Raw genomic sequence first — 12,719 nt, 5'->3', positions numbered from 1 at the left:
TCACTGTAAATCATCATTATGTAGTATGTATACATATCACTTAATACTGTGGAGTTTTGTGCACAGTAGGTGTAGTTCCTTTACTAAAACTCTGTAATTTTCCTTTAAGAACACACATCATCAAAATGTAAAAGCACTCTTTTTCACTATGTGTACAATGAGAATATAATTGACATTTCTTAAAACCATTAAGACAACTCAATGATTCTTACCACGGAGAATTACGCATAAAGTCTAATGGACATTGTGCATTCAGGGCTGCCTTATGGCTATGACGTGTTGACATTTGTATGGCTGTCCAGGAACACTGACATTATTTTAGTCTTAGTTTTATCCTTCACAGTGTCTAACAAAGTAATTGGCACACGATATGGGTTAAACACATTTTTTAAATTAAGTCAGGGAAAATTGCATATCCCTAGCCAGTGCGATGGTTTGGAGGCACTGTTATTATTTTTGAAACTTTATTTTAAATGAGGAATAAATCAGGACTTTGCTAGAATCCCCCACTACTCCAGGAGATTTCCTTTTTTTGTTTGTGTTTTGTTTAAATAGGGGAGAGTGAAAAGGAGCTATGTGTCCAGGGTTTCTATTGTCCAAATACTCAAGCCTGAATGTATACATGCTTCTGGTCAAGATGGAAGTTAAAAAATTCCAGAATGTTATCATTATCATTAAGTAGCATGAAATTTCCTCCTGAAAGTTTAAAAAGGAAAAGAAAACACATCTCTCTAATCTTGAGGAATATAAGTACCAAAGTATGCAGCTGGGGAAGTGGAAGAAACAAATTAACATCTTGGAGATAGAAAATACATTCATTTCAGAGTGAGTGCAAGATGCAAAATCAAATGTGTCACCTTGCTGCCGCACTGGTGATGATCTTCAGACTGCCTGGGTTCCGGATAAGCTTGTCCAGAATGCTGACAATCTGCTCAAACTTGGGTCTGTTGTTTCTGTCTTTCTGCCAGCAGTCCAGCATCAGCTGATATAACGCAGCTGGGCAGTCCATGGGGGGCGGCAGTCGATAGCCCTCATCCACAGCTTTAATTACCTGTGTGAGAGGCAAAGTTTCCAGAGACTTAAGAGTTGGAATTTCTTTTACTTCTTCATGGGCAGGTCACACTTATATGACTATTTCAAAGTTAAGTGAAAAAGTGTTCATTTTAAATTTCTTAAAACGATAGCAGCTTATTAAATAAATATTATCCATGTCTGAAAATATTATATAAAGGAAGATTGAGGCAGAGAAAGTGGATTTAGGAAAGAAAAGTTTATAAAGTAACTTTCCAGATTAAAATAAAAAGAAATGTTCTATGATATAGGAAATTCAGTAATTTATAAAGAAATTATTATTTGGTAATACAGATTTCTATGGAAACTATACATGAATGAATGAATGCAGAAAAATTACCACAGATTTTAGTTATATCACAGTTCAAATGGTACCTCTCAAATCGTAGTAAGTTCTTTTGGTAAAAGCCCACGTGCTGCACAGCTAACTGACTATTAGTCCATTTACACTTTTAAATCATGTAAAGTCATGATTTTCAAACTCTACTGTGTATCAGAATCATCTGGAGGACTTATGAATATGCAGATAACTAACCACTGATTCCATAGCTCTGGGGAAAGGCACGATAATTTGCATTCCTACAAATTCCCAGGCCATGATAAAGCTGCTGGTCCAGAGACCACATTTTGAGATCCTCTGATACAGAAAGAATTTGGAAAATAGAGATGTGGTAAAGAGAGTCTGATTTTCCCAGTACCATTATAAAACATGGCTTGTTTGAAGAAGTTCAGAAAGGTTTTTATATCCAAATACATTAAAAGCAATTTTATATGTGGTGAGTAGGAAATGACTAAAAGCATCTCAGGTTTCCTTCTTATGTGTGTCTTTGAGATCATGCTCACAGTTTCTGGCTAAGCATAAAAAAACATCTCCAAGTGCTGATCTCACATGCCAATAGCATCCTTTCACTAAGCATTAGCAAAACATGACTTATAAAAACAAAAATCCTTTTGAGTTGTAATAGAAAGTTAAAGATTATTTTCTCTATCCAGAGACTTCAATTTGTATAACTAAATTCATGTGCAAGTTTAATACACTATGAGAAACAACATGCTAGTGATTGGTTGTTTTGTCTGACTTTGGGAAATACTATATTTAAGTAAACAAAACGTTGGCCCAGATGCATTAATTAAGTCTACAAAGGATGGCAGACATGTGTATCTTACTAATGTTACATTGAAACAATTTTGTAGCAAAAATACTTCAAACATTCCCTGATATCTATTGGCTATCTTGTCAGGCACTTATTTTATAAAATTTTATTACAAATGTCTTCACTTTGTCTCATTTCTAAACCCGGGCTTGAGGGAAAAATGTAAATCCTTCAGAGCAACTCATTTGATATCTTTATAAGATTTGGAAGCAATTTCATTTCTTCTAAGTATTCTGTTTCAATGTCACAAACAGGGAGCCACCTGGTTTCATTATGCTCCACTTCCTTGCACAGCTTGATCTCTTAATCTGAACCCATAACTCATAGACTACAAATACTTACATCCTGATTGGACATCTCCCAGTATGGTCTCTCTCCATAGGACATCACCTCCCAGAGAACAATCCCATAACTCCATACGTCACTGGCTGATGTGAATTTACGGTAGGCTATAGCTTCTGGTGATGTCCACCGGATTGGGATCTTCCCTCCCTTGCAATATAAAATCGTATATACATACATGATCAATGACTAAAACATATAATATACGTTACCATCTGAAATCTGACTGAATTTGTCAGGGTATTTCTTTTCTGAAATGAAATGCGGGTTTCTTCTGATATATCTTGATATTCTTCTATTTTAATACCAAGGAGTGAGTGGCATACTATTTACTGCAATATCTTCTCAATCAATTTGGGAAGATTTTGAAATGATGAAAGGAAAAAAACATTTGAAAATTGCTAAAATGTTGACATTTTATGTCAATTATGGCACATTTATCAGACATCTGTAGCAAAACAACTTGAAGTAGATATGCTATATATTAGAATTGAATGAGGTATCTCAAATCAGCCTTTATTGATTTAACATACATTTATGCATGAACAAACCACCTTAGAGCAGAATGTGAATTAAGTTAATATTTGTAAGGAACTTACACCACTCCTTGATACTCATAAGTTCTTAAAGGTATTTGTTAATTAAATAAATTCAAAATAAATTTATGCATCTAAAAAACCTCTCTTCACATACATTAATCAATCATCTTAATTAATTTACTCAGTGCCTCACTCCATCATTAACCACTGAAGTCCCCTCCATGTACTAGGTAAGCACCATATGAGCTAGAAAGATATCATAATTACATTCTGAAAACGTATAGTCTAGAGGAGAATATTGCTTCTATGAGTTATGGGAGATATAAAGGTATAACTCCCATAGAATTTGTTCTCAGTTTAATAAATACATTTAATAAAGATGTGCTGAGTAGCAACCATATGGGAAGTATTATGCTAGTCACTTTGGGTGAGACAAATATAAATAACACACTGGTCCTTCTGTTTGAGAAATATCAAGCAAATAGGAATGATAATTAGTTGCTGGAAATAACTAAATGCAGAAAGAAATAAGTATTTAACACTTTGCTTCTCAAACTGTACAATGCATATGAATCATCTTGGGCTCACTCTGATTAAAATGGAAATTCTGATTCAGTAGTTCCAGAATGTAGGCAGGGTCTGCATTTCTAACAAGCTCCAGGTAATGCTGGGGCTTTTTAGAATTGCAGACCCTGCCTACATTGAGTAGGAAGATAGTAGTGGAGACTGCTGTGCCGCAGAGCATGGAGCCGAGATTCTCACTAGAGAAACTGAGGAGGTCACATATGAATTGAGCCTCATAAGGTACATCAATTTTTGATACAACAAAAAAAGGGATGGATGTTCCAAAGAATTCACATCATCAAAATTTTATGCCATATTCATCAAAGTGTGTTCTATTGACATTGTATCTCATTGCACTTCACTGGTTCTTAAGTAATGTTCAAGGGTGACAATATATTGCTTTAGAGAAATGGATTGGCAATTTGGGAGGTAAACTATTAAACCTTATTATGCCTGAATTTCCACATCTGTTATTTGGGAAAGTAACAGTGCTGGTTCATAGCACTGTTGTGAGGCTAAATGACAAATTTCAGTAAAATCTCTAGCGTAGTTCCTGGCACACAGTAAAGCCTCAAGAAACATCAGCTTAATACTCCCATACTCTGAGGGAAATAGCATAAATCAAAGCACAGAGGAGGAAAATATATGTTCTGGAAAAACGGTTTCCAGGGTGATGATACTACAGAGAGTGTGGAAGCATGCAGTAGGAGAGGATGGGAAAAGGTCGAATTGGGATTTAATCACGGGTACATTGAGCAAGTGTTATCCCGTAGAGGAGAGTGGTATATGTGATTGGAACTATCTCAGTAAACTTGACACTTTTCTTCGATGTTTTCACACAAGTGAGCTCTTCAGAAAGAGTACTGCCAGGAGATCTTTAAAGGGCTTACACTGGGTTTTGAAGGATGCACGAAACTGTAGAGAAGTAGGCACAAAAAGGAGGACTGAGCACAGCCTTCTTGAGAAGGTAGCAACCTAAGGGTCATCCATGATTTATACCAGTGCAGTAAAATCAGGTTGGAGAGACGGGAGCTAGACCAAGAGGGTTTTGGGAGTTGGTGGGAAACACTACAGAGCTCAACGTGCACTGGAGTAAAGATTGTCCAAAACCAGAAAAACAGAATAGAAAACTCTATGGAGATGAGAGGGCATATGGTCTTAGAAGCTGCCCCTTTCTTTTCTCTCTCACTTACACTCACTCATTCATTCTCTTCTTTATAGTTTGTATATTTTTTCAACAAAAATTTAAAAGATACTTTTTCATATTTAAATTTGGAGAGTCTTTTTCCTAGCCTAATATTGCCCTTTCTCTACCAACATATTCAATGTTAATAATAATAATAATATTTTAAAAAAACCAAATTAACTTAATTGTAGCTGCAGAGTCCAGATTTGGGTCTTAAGGAATCAGTATTTCAAATACTACCCCATAATTGTGATAAAAACAGAACTACACATGTGACATTTAACTATTATAAATCTATTCAGGATGCCAAATGGAATCATTGTGCATACATTCGTTCCCTTTTAAAGTACTCTGAGAATTAACAGAAGTCAAACAAATTGTACTCATGGGGCAAAGAAAAGATGATACTTTAAAATCTCAGCTGAATGTCTTATCTCTGCTACAGACACTTTGCCATTTCCTTTCCTTTGCCCAGAAACAAATTACTAAAAGCATAAAAATGGCACTAAAACAAAGAAAGAAAGAGAGAGAGAGAGAGAGATAAAGGAAGAAAGTCCTTTCCATGTTGAAAACGTTGCATCTATTTAGTAAATATAAGGCACAGATACGTGTCACCTTATCAAGATTCCTTGAAATAAAAATACAGATATTAGGAAAAAACCCAAAACCAATAGATTGATGACAACCATGAACAATAAGCTCATTTTCTGTGTTTTACTTCAACCAGGATTACAATGGTACATGCTAAAGTTGTTTCATCTTCAGTGCTTTACCCCTGTTTTCCAGAGAGGACAGCCTTGACATTGAACATATTTTTTTTTGCGGTACGCGGGCCTCTCACTGTTGTGGCCCCTCCCGTTGCGGAGCACAGGCTCCGGACGCGCAGGCTCAGCGGCCATGGCCCACAGGCCCGGCCGCTCCGCGGCATGTGGGGTCTTCCCAGGCTGGGGCACGAACCCGTGTCCCCTGCATCAGCAGGCGGACTCTCAACCACTGCGCTACCAGGGAAGCCCTGAGCATATTTTAATAAAATGTCTAAAAATAGTGAAATACTGAAAAGGGTTTTTTTTTTTTTAATTTGTTTTTAGGAAGAACATAGCTACACCTATGTCGAAGGAGCTTGGAAAGAATCTCTTCACTGGTGGTTCTGCATACAGACATAAATGCCATTGGAGGCACCTCTGATGCCATAGCCACACCCATCTCTTTAGCGGGACCTTCACTCTTTCAATTCTTGACTAAGATCCGTGCAGTGTGTTTTCTAATGAAGCACATGGTTACAGATTCACGCAAATTATTTCCAGAACCATTTTCCCATCAAATGCTGTCTATTTGCTGTGTAAATCTTGTTAAAACATTGTTTCAAATGCACACAGTGGCAGAGTCCATGCCACTCTCTCGTTTTGTCACAGCTTACCCTTCCCCCTCCCCATATCCTCAAGTCCATTCTCTAGTAGGTCTGTGTCTTTATTCCCGTCTTGCCCCTAGGTTCTTCATGACCTTTTTTTTCTTAGATTCCATATATATGTGTTAGCATACAGTATTTGTTTTTCTCTTTCTGACTTACTTCACTCTGTATGACAGACTCTAGGCCCATCCACCTCACTACAAATAACTCAATTTCGTTCCTTTTTATGGCTGAGTAATACTCCATTGTATATATGTGCCACACCTACCTTCATCCATTCATCTCACTCAGGTTTTTAATCTAAGCTTCCCTCTGGCTCCTCACTGCATCAAAGCTTGAGTTGCCGCCCTTATAGGAAAGCATAAGGAAGGGGGAGATTTTGATTTTTTTTTCCCATTTTATTCCAAACATGTTATTCTGAACACATAATGAATGAATAAGTGGCATTCAACCAGCTCAACAACTAAGCCAGTTTGCAAAATTAAATGTTTCCTTACCTAGAAATTTCCACTGATCAACTTTTTAGTGTATTAGTCTTTTTCTTAGTGGCTGGGCTCTGTTCCAGGTCACTGTTTAGTGAGTTCATATACTTAAAAGTAAATATATTTATTTTAATTACAAGAAGAAAACTCTTAATTTATATTTTCCCATATGATATCCATACAACGCATTCTAAATGAACAACGCATTCTAAATAATTGAACTCATTATTTAGAAGAAAGTGTAAATGAACAAGTATTGTTTGCCTTTACTCAATACTGTTATTGGAATCCCTAGGTAATTAGCTTTTAACCCTAGAATTTTAACCCTGGAACATTTAGCTTTCTCATTAGATGACTTTCATTATCTGCTTCCAGGTGTTTTAGACTGATTGGTTTTGCTCTGGGAATGAAGTGACAATCATATTCAAGACTCTCCTCCTGCCCCTAGCCAGCCGTCTTGGAAATGGCACCATCCATCACTGGATGAGGAAGGGAATAAAGATGACTGAGGATTATTCATTATTATTTAGGGATTCCTTTTGTCATTGGCAATAGATTTATAATATACATAAAGCAACAACTAAAGTGTCTAATCTTTAATAGAGTACTCAATAAATGTTTTGCCCTTTCTTCCATTCCAATTCCCTTCAAATAGCACACTTTTACTATTCATGTAAAGAATTTATTAAATGAAGATATAAGGGAAAGCTCATTGCCAACTACAAAGTATTATTCAAATTTATCATTCGTTGCTAAAAATACATCAGAGTAAGAAGAGTTTTATAATTTATTTTACTTTTTCCATGATCAGTAAACAACCAGTCACTCTGGTTCAAATGAGAGAAAAATAAACCAACATATTCGTAATACACGCTTAATTCGAAATCAAACTACAGGAGAGATTCCAAGTTCATAATATTATTATAGAGTTTGAGGCAGGGTGAGTGCACCTATTATCACAGACTCTTTAAATTCAACATTGTAGTTTAAAATTCTTTATATTCAAAACTAGTAAAATAAATTCGAGTAGTAGCTTTTGTCCTATACATTGCCGTAAATAAAATAAGTGTGCCCAAACTATCATTTGAAATCATAAGGCTATGAGAGGCTGAATACCACCAAAAATTTAATAAATATTTTTAATCTATGCACATGAATATTACTCCATTCCTTTGTAGGATGAAGCTAAGTAAAATGTTAAAACATCAAAATAATTATGCATAAGTGATACTCACATGCTGGCTTAAAATATGGGACATATTTATCTGCTAGGTGAATGTCTATTCATGAGTTTACACCCATGACATTTTAATAAACGCAATCAAAATATCAAAAGTAAAGTGATCACGTTTAATATTTAAATCTTTGAGTGGAAACGAACGATAACTTTCAAGTATTATAGCAAAAGCAAATGAGAATAAAATTTAACAAGAATAAAAAGGTGTACTGTTTGTTACATTATGTTTGCTAGCCTGAAGTTCAACATTCTAGGAGACTTGTTGGCAGATGGCTAGTCTGTTGCATAATTTTTCACAAATGGCAATGTATTCCACATTATCCCCTGCAACTTGCAGTCCAGTGTGGACAGGAGAAATTGTAAGTACCTGAGAGAGATATTTGATCCCCACTCTCTCATTCTTTCCACATTCTTTATACATGTTGGGTAACTTTAGAATAAGGTCTCTATATAGTAGCACTATTGACATTTTACACCAGATTAATTCTTTGCTGTTGGGGCTGTCCTGTGTATTGCAGTATGTTTACTAGCATCCCTGGCCTCTACCCACTAGATTATATCAGCATCCTTCCAATTGTGACAGCCAAAATATCTCCAGACAATATCAAATATCCCCTAGGGAGCAAAATCATCCCTGTTCGAGAACTACTGCTTCAGATTGTTTGTGACAAATCCTGATCAGCAAGGGAAAATGATTCAAAGAGGTCCAAGATTTAACTGGATTTTATGTAGACTAAGTGGAATTCTTTCTTTCTTTCTTTATTTAACCATTAGCACACTTTCCATGGATATTTTCATTCCTGTTCTAGTCTAAAAAAGGGCCAAGTTCATTAGAGCTAATCTTCTGATATGTGGATTTTGGTAAATATAATAGCACCTCTTTGAGATTTTTCCCTCTATTTTTTGTTTTCTTTTCTTTTCTTCTTTTTCTCTTGCTTTCTCCCTTTAATTTTTTTGAAACAGGGATCATTTTCTATTGCTAGGAAAACTTAAATTAAGCATCAATTTCTTTGTTAGATGGAAGCATCAATAACCAAAACTTTTGGTAAGAAATAGGGTTTTCCTACAAGAGAAAATGCTATCTAAGGCTACAAAACATAAATATCATTGACATAGTGAGACATTGGATAAGAGACCTAGAGGGCTCAATTTGGCTCTGAAATAAGGGTGAAAGAAGAAGCTGAGGCCCATAAATTTTAATTTAGTCACACTTCACGATAACTCTCTCTGCCTTCAAGCTGAGCATCTGTAGATCTGAGACTATCAAAATAAAATAAATTGAATATACAAGAGTCTGACTCATTAAATTTCCTACAAGTAATGTATTGCAGAATTTATTTATACTTCTGCTTCTGATTGGACCACAAAAATTCCTCTTCCTTCCCCACCTCCCACCCCAACAAATTTAAGCCAACATTGCTTGACTTATATTTTCTTCTTTTTCACATTCAGAAATTGCTTTTTCAGTTTATATGTGTAGAGGGCATTTTAAAAATTTAGATGTTTTCCAAAAAACTGCCAAACATATCCTTCAATGAGCTATCCAAAACTTTGGATTTGATGAGACAAATGGTGTCATTTGGTATACTGCCTTCTTGCCGTAGTAAAACTATTCTAATACAACTGTTATTAATGAGCTAAAACTTTGAAATCAGTTGGCAATTGAAGTTTTGGTTGGTAAAATGCTCCTAGGTGTTCAGAAAAGTAAAGCGCCAGATACTCTAAAAATAATTTATGAAGATGTGTTTTTTACAATATTTTAACAGATCATAAAATGAAGCATTTACTTAAGGTGGTCTCTATGTCCGTATGTAAGCTCCCCAGATATTTACATATTTGAGAAAAGTCTCCAGTTGCCTGGAGCAAGCCCAGATTCACAGCATATGGAGTGTTTCTAAAACTTCAATTGCAGAGGGACCTCCAGTTCAAACTCAACAGAATCAGAAGCTAATGCTTGTTCCCCATATTTGCAATGCCAAACCCAGAGCCAGTTCCTCCCAGTGCTGATGTCACATCTATGACAGTCAGTAATTGGGGGTCCAGGGGGATTTACGGTCACATGTTCCATTTGGATTCTTAAGTTTAGTAGGAATTAGGAGTTGTCATTTCTAGGCTTAGCTTTGACTCTATTATCTATTTTTTGCCAAGTTTCTTAGCGTCTCTGTGCAGATATCTTATCATTCATAAACTGAGGGTCATGGGAAACATAAAACTTGATTTTATGTTCAGTTTCATCTATCTCTAACAGCTGTGCTAACTTATAAACCTTTGCTCTTTCAACTTTCAACTTTCTGTCTTAAACGTACAGAAATATCAAGGATGCTGACATTTTTAATGTTAATTATTTTGGCTCTTGTTTAGTCCAAAGATGATCCTAACTTTGGACTAAACTGCATATCTATTGGCTGTAATATCTGGATTTACTTCCATAGAATTCTTACAGAAAAGTTAAAGGAGAATAAAAGGGCACAAGTAAAGATACTAGGGATTCTCTGGGCAGAGGCATTATGTAATTGCTAAACTCTAATCCAGGAGTAAAATAGTACAAAACCTTGTTCACTTTGTCCAGAAACAGCAGTTAGAGGAGGAATCACAAAGTAAACATGTTCTTGGAAGATCCTGCAATTCAGTTCTCTAAACTTAATGAATTTAGACAGTTTAAATGAGACATTTGGCTAAAAGCCCTGAATTTTTCAGGTGCTTAACTGAAGTCAGCTCATTCACTGTGGGTTAGGGGGCTTCAAGTCTTGAGTTCTAAAGAAAAGGAGTGTAATTGCTGAAGTCTCTGGACATTGAGCCCTAGTATCTTATGTCTGCCCCAATTTTTCTCTGATTATATACACAAATCTCTCCTTACTGATTTAGGAAATGCTTTGCTGATCCATATTTCACATTGCCTGCCTGTGAGCTCTGTCAGGTCATAGTTAGAGTGACAAAGGACTTCGGAGAGTTTATCTTAGTAAACCCAGAGTAATTGAGTGTTTAACCTGGAGGCAAATATTGGCTTCTCAGGTTAGAAGTGGAACTATAGAGATAAATCATTTGACTAAAGGATTTAGGATCTATCGTCAGGAAGTAAACTTCGTTCACTGCAGACAACAGTAGACAACAAGGTGAAGGGCAATCCAAGAAGACTCCCAGGGGAAGCATCTGTTCTAATTCCCAGTAGTTCAAATCTAAAAGTCATTGAGAGAATTGTTCCAGCAGATGTTGACTGCCACAAGAGATCAGAGACAGATGATCTCTCAGGTAGCAAAAGTCAATACTTTGAACTTCTGAAATTTTTCAACATTCCATGAGACACTTAAGAATTTCTTAAAAGTCTTCACCTTGTGTTCTAAGTAACTCTATGGCTATCCAGGAAATAAAATACAAGTAACTTTTCTGTTACTTTCAGAGTCAAATAATACAATATAAAATTAGGTCATCTGATGTATAATGTATATCTTCAACAAAAACAATGAAAAACTTTAGGGATAAGACTAAACATACAGCCTAATATGGGTACAGCTCTTTTCAAAGTTCAAAGAGGTTTTACGTGTTAAACCTTGTGTTTTACATATACTGAATTCCTACTTTATTTTTTAAAGGTTACAGAAATTCATTTGAAAGTGAATTTTTAGCACTCTGAACACAAGTTTCCAAAATAGCCATATTGATAAGTAAATAAATCAGAAAGACCTATCCAATATAGCAGGAATACTATATATTTACAATAAAAATAATGAAACAGAAGTATTAGATTCATTCTAGTAATTAAGCAAAAATGTACATAACTTGGATAGGCTTGGTTTTATTAATATGGTATTAATATGATAACTGAAAAATTAGGAAAGATAACATGATAGTTTGAGAATCTCATAAATATCTGCTGAAACAATTCTGACTAGACATAATGGCAGTGGTTTCCTTGTATGTCTATGTTAGATAAAAATTGCTTGAAATACGGGGGCAGTTCCAGAGAAATGGCTAGCAAATGAAAGGGAAAAAATCATGGGAGTGGGCCTGAACCATGACATGTAAAACTGTAGTTGAAAAAGGGTCATAGGACAGGAATGAATCAAATTATTAGCCATTCCAGGCATCAAGTAGTAAGACTGGCTTGGGAAATAATGACTACTGTCTCTCCCAGTGCCGGAGCAGCTGGGGCTGGTCAGTGGCTTCAGGGTACATGGGAAAAGCTTCAGGCAATGTGTCATCACAAATTTGAAATGTGGGATATTCACAAGTCAACTGGAAATAATTTTAGTAAGTGATTTTTACTAAGCTTCCAGGGCTCAACGCTACAGACTGGACCAGTCACTATTTGCTTGTCTTTAAGTCTGAGTTATATCGTTAATCTGACTACTTAACTTGTCTTCTTGCAAAGTGAGCCTGTTGGAATAAGAGAAATTATTAAAATTATTCCATTGAATTGAAAAATAGTTAAAGCAAATGAATCTGGCCTATTAACCTCAATATTTACATTATTTTCTCCTTCACTCTCACTAATTCTCTGTTCTAATGTCATTTTATTAGAGAAACTCTCTCTGATCGTCCTATCTACAGTAGCATCTCCCTCATACTGTCCACATTCCTCATCTTATTTCTCTGCCTTGCTATATCTTCACCTGTTTATTATGTGAAATACCACACTAGAATGTAAGCTCACGGAATCAGGGCTTTGTTTTTACCTCTGGGTCCTCAGGTCTTAGAACAGTGCCTAGTATATTGTAAGCACTCAAATATTTGTTGAA

At 35.7% G+C, this 12,719-nt stretch overlaps 1 protein-coding gene across 2 annotated transcripts in view; it reads right to left on the bottom strand.

Moving 5' to 3' along the window:
- The window catches only part of EPHA3 (EPH receptor A3), a 366,230-nt gene that overhangs the window by 22,224 nt on the left and 331,287 nt on the right, over positions 1-12,719 (bottom strand). For both annotated transcript variants that reach the window (XM_030860979.2, XM_030860980.2), the window contains exons 14-15: positions 2,568-2,717; positions 858-1,051 (exon numbers count right to left, since the gene is read on the bottom strand). In XM_030860979.2, coding sequence (XP_030716839.2) covers positions 858-1,051; positions 2,568-2,717 — 344 coding nt within the window. The remainder of the gene's footprint in view (positions 1-857; positions 1,052-2,567; positions 2,718-12,719) is intronic.

The sequence above is a fragment of the Globicephala melas genome, chromosome 4 (genome assembly GCF_963455315.2).
Source record: "Globicephala melas chromosome 4, mGloMel1.2, whole genome shotgun sequence".
NCBI lineage: Eukaryota > Metazoa > Chordata > Mammalia > Artiodactyla > Delphinidae > Globicephala > Globicephala melas.
The sequence above is the reverse complement of the archived record's forward strand: the minus strand, read 5'-3'. Positions and strand labels throughout refer to the sequence as shown.